We start from the raw sequence: 21,777 nt of genomic DNA on the forward strand, positions 1-21,777 counted from the left end.
TCAAGGTACTTTGATGAAGAGCTCCAGCCCAAGATATTGGTCATGTTTCTCCAGCATTGTTTTGACTTGTACTTCACCTCCCCATTTCCACCATCCAAACTCTTGCTTGAAGAAGCGAGTCATCAGGAGTTCAGTGGATTATATTTAGTGCTCAAGTAATCTTCACAATGTGGAGGAAACAAAAACACGTGCAGAGTTACCATTTCACGATGCCTCTGTTCCCAGGGTGGAGATCCATCATTAATTTTCTATCAATCCAAATCTGACCTCTTTTTTTAAATGAATGTGGATCCATTGAAGTGAGGAACAGCATCTCAGCTCCCTTGTCTGGCCTGTATTACTCCGGATGCCATTATGTGGGCAACATTTAAATGACCTCCAGATCATTCCTACAGTCTTCTGAATGGGCTTGTTCTTTAAAAGGTGCAAGGATAGTGTTAATGTGAACTGGTAACTCCCAATTTCCTTCCTGTGGAAGCATGAGACAAAACAACCGGCTGCATATTGCAACTACAACGAACAGAGAATGAAGTTGAGATGCTCACTGCACTCCACTCAGTGGGTGCACACCAGTCACATATTTCATAACTGGATCAGTTTACAGTGACCGTTGTGGAGGTAAGGGGCAGTAGCACTGCAGGGAATGAGCATTCACTGACCTTTTTCAGAGCTCATTTGATCTCTGGACCAGGGAAAATTGGGAATCTTATTCTCAAGCAAGTTCCAAGAGGCTCGCATTTGCAAGTCAGAAGAATGTTCCATTTCTTAGGGCGTGATGAGGCTGGGTGGAGAACCATATTAACCTGAAACAATCCTTTCATTATAGCATCTGGTTATAGTGAACAAATTTCAAACGTTCGCCAATACTGTTGTGTGGTCTCCTATTAGATCTTTTTGAGAGAGAGAATGAACAGGAAGCCTGTTGTCAAATGATTTCCATTCTTGAGTCATTAAGAGGTCACTAAAATGTGGTTTTATTTTTCAACTTGAAGTTCAGCTGCACCATTTTGTATTCTGCAACACAAGAATCAGTGTAAATTACAGTAAAGGAGCATTGGTGTTGAAGTGAAAGCAAGATAAACAGTAGCCTCTTTTCCACTGGCATCCCAATTAATTGGCTGTGCAGTGTCCTGCAATAGGAATATTTGGTGTCTCTTCCCGCAATATTGTCTCACAAATGAACTGTCGAGCAAAACCATTATTAATATAATTAAATCACAAGACTACTCTATCCTGATTAATTTCTATTTTAACATTTGAAAACAATTAATGTAAAATAATTTATTCACCTAGCCTGACCCAAACTGTTACGTCATCAAATACTTCAAAAGCCCCCCCTCAAAAAATGCTGAAATAACTGGGAAAATCCTGGAAATATTTAGTATTTCAGGCAGCATCTGTGGAGAGATAAAGTGTCTTGATGAAAGGCTTCTGTCCAAAATGTCAGCAATTCTTCTCCTACTGACATTGCTCAACTCACTGAGCTCCTCCAGCAGATTGTTTGTTGCTCCAGATTCCAAGACCTGATGTCTCCTGTGAGGTATAACCACCCGGCTTTGAACAAAGGCAAATCACAGCTTGTAGGGCAAAGCATCATGACTGCAAAGCTAAAGACGGTTAAGAACTTGCTGGGTGATAGAGCACAAAATCACCAGTCAACGAACATTTTTCTTCCTGAACTTATTGGTGTATTTTATGGATTTTGGGCGGTGATCACAAAAATCACCGTAAACTTTTTCTATCACAAACCCTTTTTTATTTCATCATATTTTTAACATGTTTCAGCAAACAAAACTATTAAGTGCAACATGTCGATGAAAATTCATTTTCTGCATTCGGACTTGAACTTCTTCCCTGTCGATCGTGGTGCAGTCAGTGACGAAAGGCTTCACCAGGACATTGCAACCATGGAAAAGCAGTATCAGGGCAAATGCAGTCAATGCTGGCCGACTCTTGTTGGACACTGACACGAGATGCATCAGATACCGTATACAAATGAAAATCAGCGGCAAAACATTTTTAGGTTAGTTGAACTAACTCAATGTGTCAGCGTCATTATGCAATTAAACATGCTAAATTCAATCAAAGCTAGTTTAATGTTTCTCCAACTTATAGCAAATCTGAAATTATCTTTGTGTTTGTCTTAAAGTTATCTATCATAAACCCCAATACTTTGAAAAAAAATTGTTATCTAGTGATATCAGGAAGCAATGATCTTACTTGACACTGAAATCCATCACATATTATGGAGACTTCAATACATTCTATCCTGCCGGATCTGACCCTTTTCAGACAGAATTTCTCATGGACATAACCACCTCAAATTTCTTGAACTTCCAGCTCAATGCCACTGAACACTGTACATGCTGCTCTAACATGCCATCTATTTCTTCCTCAACATTAATGATGCACAAATGAGGTTGCCCTATGATGTGTTTATCTACACCTTTGTGAAATTGGGGTGAAGGAGTTGCAACTTATGAATTTCCAGACAGGTAGAAACCATGGACCATAGGTACATGGGACATGCACTTGAAGACCTTGCACTGACGGCTGAAATAAGTTTGTACCTCAACCAATGACTGTATTTCAGTTCTAGTGCTTTTTTTTTGGGGGGGTGGGGTGGGGTGGTGAAATTCAATGCATGAGGAATTAAAAGGTCAATGACCCAAAACATTAGCTCATTTCTCTCTCTCTAGCATAGAAAGTTGAGAGGGGATTTGATTGAGGTATTTAAAATTATTAGGGATGTAGATAGAGTTGACGTGGAGAGGGTTTTTCCTTTAAGAAAGGGGGAGATACAAACAAGAGGACATGAGCTGAGAGTTAGGGGACAAAAGTTTAGAGGAAGCATGAGGGAGAACTTCTTTATTCAGAGAGTAGTGCGTGTATGGAATGAGCTTCCATATGAAGTGGCAGAGGGAGGTTCGATATTAACATTTAAGAAGTTCGATATGTATACTGACGGGAAAGGAATGGAGGGTTATGGGTTGAGTGCAAGTCTGTGGGGTTAGGTGGGAGAAAGTATGGACTGGAAGGGCCAAGTTGGCCTGTTTCTGTGCTGTAATTGTTATATGGTTAAATGCTGCCTGGCCCGCTATACAAAATCCCCAGTATCTGGATTCCAAGCAACTGGCAAAACAAACAATAAATTTTTAAATATTTAAAATAAATAAAAAGTTTAAAATTGTAAAAGCAAATGTTCTCTGAAGCAACATCTCAGTGAAGATGAGAACAAACATTTGGCCAACAGAGTGCCCTGGTCACACTCCACCTGTAGTAGCTGTTTCAATAAAGTTTTGTTTGAATAAAATGGCAGCAGCCAGGATAAAGAGCCAGCCAATACCACGCACCACTGGGTGACTCTCCCAAGGTGTCTCCCTATCCCTGCCTAGTAAGAGCCTTCATCTTTATTAGTATATTATTAAGTATATGAGTAAGTCTTTGTTAACCTGGGTGGGGGGTAATTATGACTGCAGCATGGTTAGTGTAGCAGTTAGCGCAATGCTATTACTGTGCCAATGACTGGGGTTCAAATTTAAATTTTATAAGTTACAGGAATCATCTAATTAAAGTGAACCTTGTATAAATAAGAAATACAATATTGATCTTTTTTTCAAATTACAACATTTGGCACCGTCTTTTCCCTTTTAAACTATTTATTCTTAATGCAGATGTATTAGTTAGGCATTGTAAGAGTCTCTCAGTCAACCGGAAAATTCGAGTACCCAGCATGTGCAATCCCCATAGATGCCGGTACCAGGGATTTTTTTGTTAAAGCATTTTTTATATGATTATCCATTTAAACCACTAAAAATAAATTCATCAGCATTAAAACTCCCTTGTCTGCCTAAATAAATACAGCATGTGTTTTGAAGTCTTTTGCTTCAGGGACATGAAGCAAGCTGGTGACTGAGGTCTTAAAAAGATGACTTCTGCAGAAATAATACAAGCAATTAGATTTCAATGCAAGATTATATTTACCCTGCTTTGGATGAGCGGTGGAGTCCTGGATTTATTTTAAAGCTTTCCCTAAGAAACAAAAGAAATTAATGACATTATTTGACACCTAGTCAGATTAGATTCAGGGTCAGAGCACTATTCCCCTCCCTGCCCATTCCTTCAACTTTACACATGACACTTTCAATCCCAAGCAATTACCCAAAGTTCTTTTGTTTCTAGAGTTTCTGTCAAGTAACATTGCTTGAATGATCTGGTATAATGTTGCCATCTTGTGGCACTGTTAAAAAGTACAAGCATGGTTTGGATAAAAAATAAAATTGCATTCTGAATCACCGAACCAACTCTTTCAGTTAAGACACAACTAGTTACAGTACAGTACTCCCCCCCCCCCCCCCCCCCCGGAAGAAGAACTAAGCAGCACAGTAGCATCAGCAGAATATTTGGCTTCAACCAATGCTGAAGACTTGGGCCCAGCTCAGTTTGGCATCGTCCCGGCCCAGAAGCAAAGATTTTGTTTTGTACCACAGAGCTCTGCTGTTACCAAACTGACACCAACAGAGCATCAGAGCTCCACGTGGGCAAGGCAGGTGGTGATTTTTTTTCAACTTGTGAAATGTCAGTGCTAAAAAGTTTGGTTTTTGATTCTCAGAACTTCAGATAAAGGGTACTCGACCTGTACTAACAAATCTGTTGCTTATCCAGATGTGCCTATAATGGGAATGTGCCAGAAGGAATGGTGAAGATGACCAGAATTAATGTATTGGAGAGCTCGAGAGTGTCCAGTGTTCGGGACCAGGGTTCAAATCCCATGTTGTCTAAGCATTTTGTATGTACTCCTCATGTCTGTGTGGGTTTCCCCAGGGGCTCCAGTTTTCTCCCACCATTTGAAACATACCAAGAAGTGTGGGTTAATTGGGTGTAAATTGGGCAGCTTGGGCTTGTGGACCAAAATGACCTATGCCCAAATTTAAATCTGAGAGTTAAGCAATAGGATACATTGATGGAGGCTTGTGAAGCGTAAACATCTATTGAGCTGGTAGCCAGTTTAAATGCTGTAAAAGCAAGGTTATATTTAATTTGCAAGGTTCATTATCTTGGAGATAATACAAACAGCTGTTTTGCCCCCAGAATTGAAACCAGTCAATTTTGATAGCATTTGCCAAGAATATCAGTCAAGGTACAAAATATTGGGATTCTTCTTTCAATCTAAAATACATCTTTGAATGACTCAGTTTAAAAAGTCATCTCAAGGTAAACATGATCCTCAAAATTTAAGGTGAAGATTCTACCTGAAATCTTTTGCCTCAACATTCTTTTACCAAACAAAGCAGTCTAGTTTTTTTTTTGTTTTTCACATCTCCTTAATCCAGTCCTTCTGCTACTGGTTATAGATTGGCACCCCAAGAAATACTCAATTTCACATTTTCTCATGTATACAACAGAGGCTTGGTTACACACACAGGTGATGACTGGAGCAACAAATTTGGACCAGCACAAGTACCAAAATAAAATCATCCAGGCACTTTTGTTTCAGTCAACAGATTTGGTAATATATGCAAAAGCTTACCTGCTTCATATTTGGGTCAGATTACTGGCAGAAATCTTTAGTGGTATCTGAATACTGCAATGGCAAATAATAATGAGGCAGACAAATAATCAATGATGCCCATTTATTTGAATGATAACTGATTTTTCTTTAAATGACAAGAGCAGGCAAAAGTGGTTCACTCACACAAAGCAAAATCATCTTATTCTGCAACAGAAAACACATCCAAAAGTTGTTGTACTCTATGGACAAACTTAAATATCTTTAGATTTTGATTATATAGTTGTCGATTTACCATTGTTGAAAGTCAGCATCTGCTACATCTTTCACCAAAGAAGTCATGAAGAACTCTTCTACATAACCAAGTTGGGTATCACTTCAGGTTGTTCCAAATTTAGTCAAAGAAATTCCTATCAAAATAGTCTTGTTTCACTCAGTTCACTCATTTCTTCACTTCCTTACAGGGAGCCAAAGAATTATAATTGACTTGAAATTGGATAACAACATTAGATTGTACATTCAAATTAATAACTCCCCAATGGCCTTGTGCCCAAAGTCAATGCTTTGTATAAAACTTGGCTGTGTGGATCATAACAGATTTGATTCAATTCCTTTTTGTCATTAGTTCTCCTCTCCTAGTCTAGAGAGACAGCTATTAAAGATGACCACTAGTTGAGCAAGGGGCACTAGAAAAAAAGTCCTCCAAGGCTCCTGTTTCTAACCTGTATCTACAGTTCAAAATTTTTCTTCAAGTTTGAATGAGAAGCAAATCTAGATTGCATTTTCCTTCTCTAATTAACCTGCTATCACACATGTTAGGCTCAGACATTAGGAATAGTTAGTTAAATAAGATACTATTGGGTGTTCAAATTAAACAGAACATGAGTCAGTGCCTTCAGGGAAGCTAAATATACAACTGTCCCAACCAGCAACGAACAAATTAACCTGCATATTTTGACACATTTCAGTTATTGCTTCATCGCTGTAGTAATGGTCAAGAGCAATTAACAAAAATTACTTCATACAAGTTTAATTTTCAGCTCAATCACAGACTTGCATTGCTTCAGCATCTTTTGAAATCACCACATTGATCTACAAATGGGCTGTGGCCAATGAAACTGCATTCGGGTGTGGAAGTGTAGCTTAAGATAGTCTGCACGGTTCAGAATTCACCCCTTAAATTTTTTCCACTTATATTGCATACACAAGGCCATGAGTACTTCACATTAATGGTTATACTGGCTTCAGGCACAACAAATGTATAATTACACTACTTTTCATGCAGGCACAATAGAAACATTTCACACATTTAACACAGTTCCCAAATAAAAAGAACTATTTTAGATGAACTAAAGTATCTATGCTGTTCTTGAGAATAACCCTAGTCCAATATAATGCTTTTCCGGGAAGGTTCTTCCAATTCAAAGGCTTTCTCTCTGCTACAGGATATTGACCTTCGACGGAGCATCCTTATTCTTGCTTGTGATGCAGCCTTGCACTGAACTTTTTCTGCAAATGACAATTTATTCTCTGACTCAACAAGACCAAATGATCTTCTACTCAATCTCACCCCCTTGCTTCTCTTCTCCAAACGTTCAGGGTTGGCTGAATCTATCCAAGTCAGTCCAGCCTTATTCATGCAGCCAGACAGTCGGGTACTACGTCTCACCTTCTTTCTAGATTGAACATTTTGAAGACAGCCATCTGAACACTTTGGGTTGGTTTCAAGCTGATCAGCTGTCTCAAATATATTAGTGTTCATTTCCCCAAATAAATATGGATGGCCAAAACTAAACAGCAGAGATTCACAACTGCTTTTTTCTTGGGGTTCATTTGCCTCATCAATAAGCATTTTTTGATTGGATAAAAATGGTTTTCTTTTCTCTCGTACTGAAAGGTCCTCATCTTGCTTTGCATTTTCATTTCCCACATCAACCACACAATGTCTGTTAACCTTCTGGAACTGGTCTGATTCCAACACATATGGCAAATCATTTGCACTGAAGAACTTGCTTTTTCTGGGGCTGGGTATACTTCGAAATACTTCCCAAACGTCTGGAGGTGAGACGACAAATTTTTCTTCAAGGGCGTTGGTCATTGGTTCACTTCTCAAGAATCGAGACTTTTCAGATACACTGCCAGAAGATGATTTCTCTGTTTCGCTTGGGTCAGTTTGGTCTTCTCCGTCATTAAAGCCTTTAACAATATTCGTTGCAGATTCCACAAAAGAACTTACACCAATGTAATCAACAGCATGAACTCCCTCAGAATATTTTTCATGTCCAGTTTCCATTGCACACTGTCCTTCCGATGGGCTTTGCTCACCTGTTATTTCTTGTTTACTACTTGCCTGATCAGGCACTTTAGAAAAAGGACTGCTTTTGATCTTTATTGATAATTTTCTTCTTGTGACTGTAAGTGAACCATCTTCAGCAACATCCATTGAATTTTTCAACACATTCGCCTCAAATGTCATGTCCTTTTTATTTTCAAATAAAGGGGGTGATTGACCATCATCACTTTCAAGGCTGTAATTCAAATGATTTGAGTTCTTGACCACAAGCCAATGACCTTCTGCATTCCCTTCCTGAGTTTCATTTCTGGCATCTGACAGGATATTCTGCTCCTCCTCAAAGCAGGGTATTGCTCTCTTTCTTGGTCTTTGTCCTCGCTTTTTTTGCCCAACAGTCTTGCTGAGAGAACAAGCAGTAGCCCCTTCTTTGGCAAGGCACACAGCCTTTGACATGCTGCACCTCCCTTCCCTTCCAATATCACCTGTTTGGATGCAACAAAACAGTTAGTTAATGCTTTGGAACTATTTAGTTCAAAGTTCAGATTTATTGTCAGAGTACATACATGACATCACAAACATCCCCGAGATTCTTTCTCCTGTGGGCAAGGCAGAATAACCACTTATTGGTGGTGCGAAAAAACTGTACAAGATAGATTTAAACAAAAACAGCCTGACTGCAATACTGGGGGGGGGGGAAGAAGAAAAAAAAAATCAAAAAAGTGCAAAAGTAAGAGTCCTTAAATAAGTCTGAATTTATCATTAAGGAATGTGATAGTGGAGGGGTAGCAGCTGTTCCAGAACCTGGTGACATTAGTCTTGTGGCACCTATACTTCTTTCCTGATGGTAGCAGAGAACAGAGCATGTAGTGGATGATGCAGATCCTTGATGACTGCTGCTACTGCTCTCTGACAGCAGCACATCCTCGAGATGTTCTCGATAGTGGGGAGGGTTTTGCCTGTGATGTCCTGGGCTGTGTCCACTACCTTTTGCTGGGATTTTCACTTAGGATATTGGTGTCCCAGTACCAGACGGTAATGCAGCCGGTCAACACACTTTCAACCACACATCTGTAGAAATTTGCCAGGATTTCTGGTGTCACACCAATTATCTACAAACACCTGAGGAAGTAGGCATTGAGATGTTTTCTTCATGATGTCATTAGCTTGTTGGGTCTAGGGAAGATCCTCGAAGATGGTGATGACCAAAATCTTAACTTTGCTCACCCTCTCCACCACTGATCCCTCAATGATCATTGAATTGTACACCTCTGCTTTTACCATCTAGAAGTCAATAACCAGCTCCTTGGTTTTGGTGACATTGGGTGTAAGGCTGTAGTTGGTGCACCATTCAGCCAAGTTTTCAATCTCCATCCTGCAGCATTGACTTAAAGTTAAATATGACTAATGTAAAAATGGATAGAAACAGTGAACAGAGATGTCATCATTTCTAATAACCGTACATTTTTTAATTTACTAAACATTTGTCCATCCTCAATTTATATTCATAGAGTGCCTTTAATGTTGAAAAACTGCCTACAGCCAAATGAAATCAGTCTATAAACAAATTTACAGAACTTCTATTCAAAATCTTTAGTGTTTTGAGGTTTCCTCAAACACTTTCCACAAGCTACAGAAGCTAGATCATTACCTGAATCTAGGCTGTGCTTTCCTGAACCAAAGCAATGAATCTAATTTTAGTTCCCCACAATTGCAATCAACTAACTCAATAAATTGAGTGTCAAAGCATGAAGTTGTTAGTTTTATGGCATATACCGATTAAGACAGTTTTTTTTTTAAAAAAAAAACATGAGACATATATCACCCTTCTACCACTGAGAAAAATCTTGCGCCATTTAGTTTGACAAATGTAATTTAAAAATGTTGCTATTGCAATCTTCGAAATAGTTCAAAGCTTAAAAAAATAACTTCTGATACTAATTTGTGATTTCCTGAAAAACAAGCCCCATGTTGGTCAAAATGGCAGACAAGCTAGTGACACAGACTTCCAGCCACCCAACTGTGTTGACCACAGTTAAATCCTTCAAGCAGCCAAATTACAAAGGGAATTGTTGTGCCTCATAGAATCATGACATTGAGAAATTACTTTCATTTTCACTTCTTGTATTAAAGTGGTAAAAGGGGAATCATTTGAAGCAAAAAGTTTCAATCCTAGGCTTTCCCTGCTTTTAGGATTTCAAATACAGAAAAGTGCTCCCATTAAAAACAGCAGGGTATGTAAAACAAGGCCGTCTGGGCACCGTTCCAGAGTTGCCCAGACTGCAACTGGAAGTATACATTTATCAAGTACAAGGGCTACAAGTAATCTTGCTCAAAATTGTCCCGATAAACTGCTCTGTCGGACAAACACTTCATTTATGTCATTTGATCAATCTAGTCAAAAGATAAATCCAATTGAAAATATGGAAGGTCCTCTAAGTGTATGAGAATGATTTTTCAACACAAAAGGATACTTCAACATAGAGCCTTTTACCACTGTACCTTCTTGCTTTAGTTGAGAGGGGCAATCTTCAATTTCATAAAATGTTACTTACCCTCAGGATAAATCAGACTGGTTCTTCTTGAAGGTTCACACTTCAACACTGCATCACTGTCAGGCAAATCTGTTGCTTCAGACCAGATATCCATAACCTCTGCAATTGGGCTCAGTACCGGCTCCCTCGATGCATATTCACGTTTTCCATAAATGTCCTTTTTCAACTTTGGCCTAAATTTCCTTTTCGTGGCCTGCAAAACATTTTTTCACATCATTTTTATTCTCCTCCTTTTACCATATGGAGGAGCATAGTGATGCACAACATCAAACTTGTACTGAGGCACGAGATTTATTGACAATATATTGACAGTAATGTAATATTTTAGCTAATGATGTTCAAGATTAGGCTTGACACAAGATCAGCATCCAAAGGATTAAAAGCTTGAGGACCACTTAACTGCATGACTATAGATTAACAAGTAACAACACTGAAAGACAAAAGCATTACAAGAGGGATGTCTACAGCATGAAATATTTAACTGAATCCCCTTCTCTTGGTCCAGGTTTAATTGAGAGATCCTGTAGTAAACAGAGAACAAGAAAGCACTTCTAGTGTTCTGCTTAATATCCATTCCTCCAACAACAAACACTTTCTTGCAGGATCTTACTACATGCAAACTACTAACAAGGTTTCATTTAACATGACTATAGTTCAAAAATATCATTCATTGATCGTGTATTTTGGGCTACTCTGAGAATATCCAATGCCCTATACAAATGGTTATTTTGTTTCAACTTTTAAGTCTCAACCCTCTGCTCAAAGTCCTCTGTAGACTTTTCCTATTCACTACAACTTTCCCAGCTTTGCAAACCTCTGAGAATTCCTCCAATTTTGGCCGCTTGCCCAGTTTCATTTGCCTTTCCTCTGGTTGCCATGTTATTACCTGTCTGAGCTCCATGGACTGAAAGGCCTTCACATGTCCATGTTGCCTTTTAAGATGCTCAAAAAGTAATCACCTGTCCAAAAATTAGGTCACCTGTTCCTATATCTTATGTGCGTCAATATCAAATCATGACTGATATTAGTCCTGAAGTTCCTTGGGATGTTTTTCCACTATAAATACAAGTTCTACATTACTGATCATTCTCACTATGTCAACAACTCATTTACCACTTGCACAGTCCAGAGCCCAAACTTTCCTACAGTATTAGTACTCCCCCCCCCCCACCCCCCACACTTGCAGAACCAAATTTTGTTCTATCTCTTTTATCTTTTAAAATAATGACATCCCTCCCAGCCCATCTCATGAATACATCCACAGTTTATGACAACTTCTTATTCTCAGTACATCCCATCTCCAACTCAAATCCTTCCCTCCCCCGCCATTCCTTCCATAAATTATTCCTCAAACTTCTCTTGGCTATGTGCCAACCAAAGCATCTTCAGAGGCCTCTCTACTTTCTTGGCTTTGATAAATAGGCTCTATTTCTCCTCATGTGCAAAAAATCAAGAGATATGGAAGAAAATGGGTCGAGTAGGAACAAGAATTCAAACGATCTACTTCTGCTTTATTCTTCAGTTTCTTTTATTTTTCTTTTTGTTTGAGTAACTTCATGTTCTATTGCTTAGCAGAGATTGAATAGCTGCAGAAATACAGGAAGTCGTCATGAAGTTATAGCTATTATGATGAAGTATCAATTCACCAGATTGGAATAGTCTTCTAAGGCCTCCAAATCAATGAGATATTTTACATATTTTGGAAATACCCAACAAAATCAATATCATTTATACTGATTTATATTAAATGAATAAGTTAAAATTCCACTATTGTCTTCTCCTAAATCAAAATGCAATTTACAATCAATCAAAGCTTATTTATAAAAGACAATGTAATTGTTTTTTTTTTAATGGAAAAAAACAGTTCTTACTGTAGATGAGCCGTTCAAAATATTCTTTACATTATTCTTGATCCGAGTCGACCTGCGTGGTTCTTCTTTCTTGGGCTCTTGTTCCCAATTTGTAGTTTTCAGCTCTTCCTTTGGTTTCTTACTTGAATTAGAGCTTACTTCAGCATTGAGCATTTCACTGCATGCCTCTTTGTCTTCTGTTTCATTTCTCTCACTGGACAGATACCGAACATTGGCCTGTCCCCTGTCATGGCTAGAGAGATCAGTGTTCTTTTGATGAAGAAATCCATTACTGCTTTTTGACATTTCATTGAGTATACAAGGCATACGTTTTGTATTGGATTCCACTTCTAATTCTGTTTCCATTTCAGAAGATTTAAAATCATTAACTTCAGCAAACTTTTTGCCAAGCTCTGGTTTTATTTGTGACAACTTCTTGCTACTAGAATTAGTTTTCTTTTTGGTCAGATTTCTGCAGACAATGTTGTCCTTTCTCGCATTGCTTCTTTCCCCATGGGACCCAGAGGAATTGATTGTAAGTGGGAGAGCTTTGCTTAGCTCTGGAACTATTGTTGACAAACCCACACAAGTATATTCATTATTTTTTTTACAACTCTTCCGATTATCCAGTTCAAGTTTATATTCTGACAGTGGACGTACAGATTCAAAATTGCTGGGTACTGGGTGACATATATCTTCATCAACATTATGTGTTCCAGCAGCACCAAGTTCCAGGTCATCTAGTTTTTAAAAAGTACATACAAAATGACATATTTTGTTCCCTTTGCTTCAATGTTTCCCCTAGTGCTGGATGATTTTTTTTTTACTGTTCTTGAACTAGCAATTAGTTGCATTTACAAGAACATTCGGGTAACCATTGATTGTTAAAATTACTAGGGAGTACAGGATTTATAATTATTTACATCTCTAGGCACGTATGTCAGTTTTATTAATATTTCCCCTAGATCTCTTTATAGCAGAGGTCACACGAATAAAGAAAAAACATAACCTGGGGCCCTAAAAATAAGTGTGACAACTCAACTGATGCCCTGGATGAGATCAACAGTATAAATTTAGAAAGCAAATCAAGTTTACTAATGTGACTAGCTTTGCACCATGCCATGTGGTCACTAGAGCAGTTAAAGTGTTGGCTACTTATATGTTAAAGTGATTGCAGCTGAATATACTGTGGCACATTTCAGTTCCCAAAAATTATGGAAATATTCTTTAATACTAGAAAGCCAACATTTCAGTTCATAAAATATCCTAGGCTCTTTACAATGAACATAGAATTCCAACATGGAACTCTATTTGCATTGCCTCTAGTAATGCGCCCAGAACCAAACTGCTTAGTTTCCCCAGGATGTCATTTCTTTCCTTCCCTCCACCATGAAAACTTTATTCTCCTCAACCATCCAGATTGCACACTGCAGTTAACCAGGCCACCTTTCCTCATTCATTCCACTCCATGTTAGATATCATTACTAAACCCAGCTGTAGATTTTGTCCCACCATTTCAACATTTTACCTGTCCTCCATATATTTTAAATCGTCAGCATTCAACTATTTTCAAAGCTACCTTGGAAATTATTTTTCTTACTTAGGCAAGCAAAGTCTAAATAATAGCATCATCGTGTTACATGGCGAGATCTCCACTGGCCACTGAGACAGAGGTGCACCAAAGAAGAGGTACAAGGACTGCTTAAAGAAATCTCTTGGTACCTGCCACATTGACCACCGCCAGTGGACTGATATCGCCTCCAACCGTGCATCTTGGCACCTCACAGGTCGGCGGGCAGCAACCTCCTTTGAAGAAGACAGCAGAGCCCACCTCACTGACAAAAGACAAAGGAGGAAAAACCCAACACCCAACCAATTTTCCCTTGCAACTGCTGCAACCGTGCCAGCCTGTCCCGCATCGGACTTGTCAGTCACCAACGAGCCTGCAGCAGACGTGGACATACCCCTCCATAAACCTTCGTCCATGAAGCCAAGCCAAAGAAGAAGAAATCAAAATGTAGGAATAACTATTTGACAAAGCAAACCTATGCTATTATTACCGCTGCATAAAATGCACATATTCTAAATTCACTCTCTCATCCTACATACATGTTCATGAAGAATTTTTCCTATGATAACATACTGAATAAAGCAAGTATACCTGTATGAGTAGAATCAACATTTTTACATTGCCTTACAAACATGAGGTTAATGGGTTAATCTATAAAGTGTTGTAGATCTGACCTATAATCTAGACTTGCTGTAATTTCTCTGGATTTTGGATGCTCACATTGTTCTTACAAAACCTCTGTAATGAAACAAAGTTGCTAGTTATGCATCAGAAGTCCCAGAGAAATTAGTCATAAAAAAAAAGATTTAAACAGATTTTACTTACCTTCAAACTGTGTTTGCAGTTTAATTGAGACACTGTCACCATGGTCATTCACAGGGAAGCTTCCATTGCAAGTCACATCACTGGAAGTGTTCTGATGTGAAAAAGTTACATTGACATATCTTTTTACTGATTGTGTACATTCAAAAACATTGTTGGGCACTTAGCAACTGTGGACAAAATATGCATAATATAAACCAGAATATATATATTGACTTAAAAGTTTAATAGTCATTGAAAGATGGAAGAGTACAAGCATTTCAGAATACTTCAATGTAATTATTGCACTGTTAAGCAAGATGTATTGCAAACAGAATACTAAACCAAGATCTTACATATTTTTGCAATACACCACTTCTGCTCAGTCTGCAGACAACTTTGAGCAATCACTTGTCCCTCCATCCCACTCTATAGCCTTCTGCAATGGTTCCATCATAAAGAGATACAGCCTTCCATCTGAGTAACACCAAATTCATCAATTTCAAATAACCCACATTTTATAAAATTTGCATCATACTAGCCAGTTCCAGTGTAATATTGCCCCCAAAAAAGCTGTTTTTCTCTTTCGGTACTCTGCCTGATCTGCATTAAACAAGAAAATATGCAGATACTGGGATCTAGGGCAATGTACAAAAGTGCTGGAAAAATGGAGAATCCATAGGAAGTAAAAGGCATCAACATTTCAGGCCTGAGCCCTTCCTCAGGAATTCCACCACTTTGGTGCTGATTACTGTCTGATCTGCTGAGTATTGCCAGCATTCTTCTTTTGAGTTCAGCAAAAGCACCAACCTGTACTTTGCAGCTTTTATTCACCCTTTGCTTGCTTTCTCTCTACCACCCCTTCTCTCTTCACCACCCCCCACCCCCCGAAAAAATCCTCTTACCTGGTCTCTTTAATCATTCTGTGACTCTGCCATGATACCAACCATTCCTCCCTAATTCTAATTATGGTATTCAACCTGAAATATTAATTATTTCTCATTTAACAGCTGCTTTCTGACCAGCTGAGTGTTCCAGCATTTTTCTATTTTTATTTCAGATGTAAAGCATCTGCAGTTTATTCATATTGAAGATTGTTATTCAACTTGAATGTTTAAAAAGGAAAAAATGAATCCATTGATCAGAGACACAAATAGAACTGAAAGTACAAACTTGCAAAAGTGAGAACTTGGAATATTATGACAATATCCTCACCCCACAAAATAGTAGTGGATTACATTTTTTTTTAAAATTTCATACAAATGATCATTGATTTATGATGAAGGTTAAATGCTTCTATACACTTGGGATACTGAAATTTTAGTTAGATGGTTCCAAAATCTACTAACTAATCTCATCTGTTTTTGTCTACACAGTTGACCACATTATGCAATGAATCAAGTGAAACATGTGATGTTTGTTTCAGATAGAAATGTAAAATTGACCCAGTTACACCGACACAGAGTTCTGCCTTAAATATATTTGGGGGCTGTTTGCACTTTTGCTGAATGTAAAACAACCAACAAGAATAAAGAAGGAACTCTGGCTGGAGGGGTGGTCAAGCACCATCAAGACAGAGTGCAGATTTTTTGAAAGGGGGCCATTTCCCCCCTACACTCTCAGTGTTGATGAAAGGTTCTGTCAAAATGTTGAAAGGTCATTTTCTTCCATTGATGCTGATCAACCCATAGTTCCTCCAGCAGATGGTTTGTTCTTCCAGATTCCAGCATCTGCAGTATCCTTTTTGTCTTGTTTCGAGCCCAAAGGACCCCAAAACCCAGCAGCAATAGATATTCACTATGACAAATGGTTACTTAAAAAGTTGCTTTTAATTATCTTTAAACATGAAAACAGAATCAAACTTTAACTTATCTCTATTAACTTAACTAACCTAACTTAACCCCCTTCTAATTCTAAGCGCACATGTATATGTGTGTGTAAATTTAAGAAAGTTCTTTGGTTCACAGTTCAATCTCACTTCTCATTTTTCCAAGTTCTCTGGCTGCAGGCAATTCTTATATTGTGCACAGAATTTAACATGTATAAAGTTCACCAGGCTTTGGTGCTCAAAAGGTAAATGGTTACAGCTCAGGAAGATTCTTGTAGGTTTGCAGAGAGAGATGTATTGTTCCAGGATTTCCACAACTGAGATACCACCATTAGTCATCTCAATGTCTTACTGATGAAACTTGCCCCATCAGGATTTTCCAGATGATAACCTGTTCAGGCTACCAGAGTTTATTTCTGTTCCGCTTATTCCAAGAGAAACATCAGACAGATAGCACTTCCAGCTATCCGCCACTCAGGAGCTTCTGTTTCAGTTCCAACAAACTTCTCCTGGCTTTTTACAGCTTTCTGTATCACACACAGTCAAAGACTCCCTTCTGTCTCTCTCTGAGACTCAAACTGCCAGGCAGCATGTCCTTCTCTCTCTTGCAAAACCCTGACTTTCTCCAGCAAACAATAGTTCATATTTTGGTCAATCTGTTGTTTTTAGGTAAACAAGAAAAACCAATCAGTGACTCTTGTGTGCACTCTGTCAAAGAGCTATCAGGAGACAGTGTCTGTGCTTTACTTTAAAGACAATAGTTCAATTAACATCCATTTGTGAAATTTCCATCAACATTCTTCACAATTTCTGTAAAGTCACCGTGGATATGAAATCTCCAGTATTTCAAATAAGATCTGATTTAAAGTGTGTGCATGTACGTCGCCTACTCTAATTTTACCAATTTATCTCCCAAAAATATTCCTAAATATTCTGTCAGTCTCAAGAAGAGATAACTTTAACAGATGGTTAAACAGACAGCACGGTAAGCATTGGGGTGGCAGTTAGCGTAGTGGTGAGTGCCATGCTATCACAGCGCTAACAACCGGTGTTCTAATCTGGCACTGTCTGTAACGAGTTTATATGCTCTCCTGTGACTGCATGGTTTTCCTCCAGGTGCTCTGGTTTCCTCCCACTCTTCAAAAACTTACCGTGGGTGCAGGTCAATTGGGTGTAATTGAGTGGCACAGGCTCGCGGGCCAAAAGGAGTCTAATTTAAAATAAAGTTTTAATTGATTTCATCAATTAGCATACTCCTGGGGGAAGAATAACTGGAAACTCCTTGGGACACAGAATGGCACTGAAAACTTTAACAGCAACATCCTGTTAAATTAAGAATGAAAAATTGTTCAGAAACAAGTGATTCTGAATAAGGAAAAATAGATCAACTCTCCAGTGAATCTTGAAAAACAGAAAATTTTTTAAAGTCACAATTAGCACCTTCTTTAAAGTATTTTACTTGAAATTAGTATTCATTTCATTTTGTAATCAATCTGATTTTCTGTAGTTTGTGGTGTTTAATATTTTAATAAAATATTTTTTTTTAAACTGTAAAGTTAAACAGAGAGAAATACTCCTGATCGCTGCACGAATTACTGAACTGACTAATGTATGTTTGAAATATGGAATGTTCAAACAAAAATCTATTGCAATACTAAAACAAAATAAGCAACATAAACAATGCAGTACATCATTGCACATCACTCACCGACAGCAAACAGACAGTCAGCAGAGCGAATAGAACGTGAACCATATCATGAATAAAAATTAACAGATAATAAACAGAGGGATGTTGTGAGGTTCTGGCAAGACCAGTTCCAAATATTGTAATCAGAAAAAAAAAATCAAATTACAAGTGCTAGAAATTGAAATAAAAACAGAAAATGCTGGAAATGCTCAACAGTTCTAATGAAGGCTCTTTGGCCTGTAATGGTAACTTCGTTTCTTTCACCACAGATTCTACCTGACCTGCAATGTTTCCAGCAAAGTCCTTTTTATTTCAAAAACTAGAAAAACCCAATATCTACGGGGATTAGTACATGCCAGATAAGCAAGTTTACTGTTTACTTTGGACTGGAGAACAGTGAGGCGCACTAATTTTAAACTTTCGTATTTATTTTCCCCGATTTGTTTTTTTGTTGCTTAAGGTTGCCAGTTGCTTCAATTTCAGATAGCATGGATTTTACTGTATTTTAATTTTCAGAATCTGAATTTATTGTCATTATATGTCATTCGTTGTTTCGCAGCAGCATCTCACTGAAAACATTTCTATAAACCACCTTACCAAAAAATAAAAAATAATGCAAGAAAAAGTCAAAGTGAGGCAGCATCTGTAGTTCATTGTTCGTTCAGGAATCTAAGTTCTTGGGAGTCACTACCTCAGAGGATCTTTCCTAGACCAAACACACTGATGGAATAGTGAAAAAAGGACTTGTACTTCCTCAGGAATTGGCAGAGGTTTGACATGAGATCAGAAACCCTGGTAAATTTCTACAGATGAGTGGTGAAAAGTGTGCTGACCAGCTGCATCACAGTCTGGTATAGGGACAGTAATGCACCCAAGCATAAAGCCCTGCAAAAGGAAGTGGACACAGCCCAGGATATCACAGGTAAAATCCTCCCCACCATCAAGAATATCAACAAGGAACATTAATGTCAGAGAGCACTACCATCAGAGAGCAACACTAATCATCAATGATCCATATCATACACTCTGTTCGAGCTGTGACCATCAAGAAAGAGATAGAGGTGACACAAGACTCACACCACCAGGTTCAGGAACAACTACTACCCCTTCATCAGACTCAAGAAACTCAATCAGAGTCACGTGATGGAGTAGTGGCTGGTAGAGGAATACCAGCCCTCTCCAGAAAAGAAGAAATAAAATGAAGAAAATACAAAGTTCAAGAAATACAAAACATAACAAATAAAAGATAAAGTTATGGAGAAAAGGAAGAAAACAACAGGAAAAAGAGAAAAAGAAAAGACACCGGAAGAGAAAGGAGAAGGCCTTACCTACATGAAGAAACAGGGAGCCATCATGAAGAAGAGAGCCTGTTCTCCAAGGTTGGTGACGATCCCGCAGAGTTGCGACCCCCCTGACCGCTGGACCGCAGTGCGCTTACTAAGGAGAAGGTGAACACCGATGGGAGGGGTCTCAGCTGAGGAGCGGACAAACACAACGCAACCGCTGAAGAATGCCCGACACCAGGGCTCTCAGCTGGAAGAGGAAAGCAACAGGAAAGGGAGTAAAAGGAAAGAAGAGCAGCCCAACAGATGAGTAACCCAGAAGAGGACCAACAGCAAGAATCCAAGCAAGAAGAAGCCCAGCAAAGTGAGACATGCAACTCATCAGGAAAGTCAGAAGAGACACAGATACAAGGAAGAGGAGAAGAAGTCACAAACACTGGTACAGACACAGGAGACCAAGATATGCACAGAGAAACAGAAGGTAAAACAGATGGACAAAATATAGATTTTTTTTTAAAATTCAAGAACAAATGAGAGCAATAAAAGAATGGTCGACATTAGAATTTAGAGAAATGAAAAGTGCAGAAGAAAAAGTGAGTAGAATAGAGCTGGTCATGACAGAAATAGGGAAAAGATTAGAAAATGTGGAAAAATGAGAAACGGCTATAGAAATGGAAGTGAATGACTGAAGAAGAAAATTGGAAGAAAGTGATAAAAAAGTTAAAGAGTCACAAGAGTTGTTAGCTCAGAAGATGGATATAATGGAAAACTATAGTGGGCGAAACAACAAAGACAGTGGGCCTAAAGGAAGATGAATAAGGCACAGATATGAAGGAATTTATAAAAGAATGGATCCCAAAGGTCCTGGGAATGACAGAAATACAGGAAGGAATGGAAATAGAAAGGGCACACAGAACACTAGCCCCGAAACCACAGTCACAACAAAAACCAAGATCCGTTTTTGTAAAATTTTTGAGATATACGACAAGAGAAAATATACTGGAGAGGGCAAGGAATAAAATTAAAGACAAAAAACCATTGGAATACAAGGGTCAATTTTTTATTTTTATTTTTTTTAAACCCAGTCATAAATTTTGAACTCTTAAAGAAGAGGATGGAGTTTAATACAGCAAAATCAATCCTATGGAAAAAAAGTTATAAATTTATGTTAAGATATCAAGTGATGCTTAAAGTACTTATCCCTGGGGAGCAAAATAGACTGTTTTCGGATCCAGAGGAAGCACGAGAATTTGCAGAACACCTGCAGAACAGAAGGAGAGATGAAGAGATGTAACAAGAATGACGATAAAATACATATAAAGATGTAAAAATAATATATTTGTAAGAACTAAAGAAAAAGAGAAGGGAAGAAAGGAAGGGGGAAAAAAAAGAGGGTGAGCTTTGTTATATGTGGGAAAAAAACGTATTTTCTGGGGGGGGGGGTTAGGTGGGAGAGAATAACCGTCACTGTGAAATCAGTTGACGCTTGCGAGTAGGATCGCAATTCAAATGAAGAGGGGAGTTATAGTTGCCCGGCAAGGGCAACTCAGAGAGTGGGGGGGAGGGGGGAAACGACATTTGGGGCTAAGGGAATATTGGATGTGGGAGTTGTTGAAGTATTTTATGTTTTAAATGTGTTGTCATTAATCGAGTTTAAAAAGGGAAAACTGAGAGTTGAAAATGGGGATAGTGGTGGTGAGGAAGCGGAAATGAGGTGTGAACAAGGTATGAGATGGCCATGTTGAATTATATGACTATAAATATTAATGGAATACATAACCAAATTAAATGAAGGAGGCTATTAAATTTCCTGAAAAAAGAAAAATAGATATAGCATTTGTGCAGGAAACGCATCTAACTGAAGTGAACATAATAAAGCGAAACTGGATAGGGCACGTAGTGGCAGCATCATATAATTCAAAAGCTAGAGGTGTAGCTATATTAATTAATAAAAATGTACCAATCAAAATAGAGGAGGAAATAATAGATCCGGCAGGGAGGTATGTAATGATAAAGTGTTAGATATATTCAGAATTTTGGAATTTGATCAATATATATGTACCTAATGAAGAGGATCAAAAGTTTATGCAAGATTTTTTTTGAAGATTGTAGATACGCAAGGGAATATATTGATAGGAGGGCATTTTAACCTTAATTTGGATCTAATGTTAGATAAAACTGGACAAAAGACTAGCAAAAAGAATAAATTGGCCAAATTTATGGTTAAATCAATGCAGGAAATGATATATGGAGGAGGAAGCACCCAAGGGAGAAGGAATACTCATATTATTCGAGTATGCATAAAACATACTCAAGGATTGATATGTTTTTGTTTTTGGCCCATATTCAAGGGAGAGTTAGGAAAACTGAATATAAAGCTAGATTGCTATCTGATCATTCACCC

At 38.2% G+C, this 21,777-nt stretch overlaps 1 protein-coding gene across 4 annotated transcripts in view; it reads right to left on the bottom strand.

The window, feature by feature from the left end:
- Window positions 1-5,619: 5,619 nt before the first annotated feature.
- Window positions 5,620-21,777, bottom strand: part of cdca2 (cell division cycle associated 2) — a 47,166-nt gene continuing 31,008 nt past the window's right edge. For all 4 annotated transcript variants that reach the window (XM_069918032.1, XM_069918033.1, XM_069918034.1 and 1 more), the window contains 4 exons: window positions 14,600-14,690; window positions 12,226-12,944; window positions 10,355-10,547; window positions 5,620-8,284 (listed from right to left, as the gene is read on the bottom strand). In XM_069918032.1, the coding sequence (XP_069774133.1) occupies window positions 6,891-8,284; window positions 10,355-10,547; window positions 12,226-12,944; window positions 14,600-14,690 (2,397 nt within the window). In that variant the 3' untranslated portion in view covers window positions 5,620-6,890. The remainder of the gene's footprint in view (window positions 8,285-10,354; window positions 10,548-12,225; window positions 12,945-14,599; window positions 14,691-21,777) is intronic.

Source organism: Narcine bancroftii, chromosome 2, assembly GCF_036971445.1.
Source record: "Narcine bancroftii isolate sNarBan1 chromosome 2, sNarBan1.hap1, whole genome shotgun sequence".
Lineage (NCBI taxonomy): Eukaryota > Metazoa > Chordata > Chondrichthyes > Torpediniformes > Narcinidae > Narcine > Narcine bancroftii.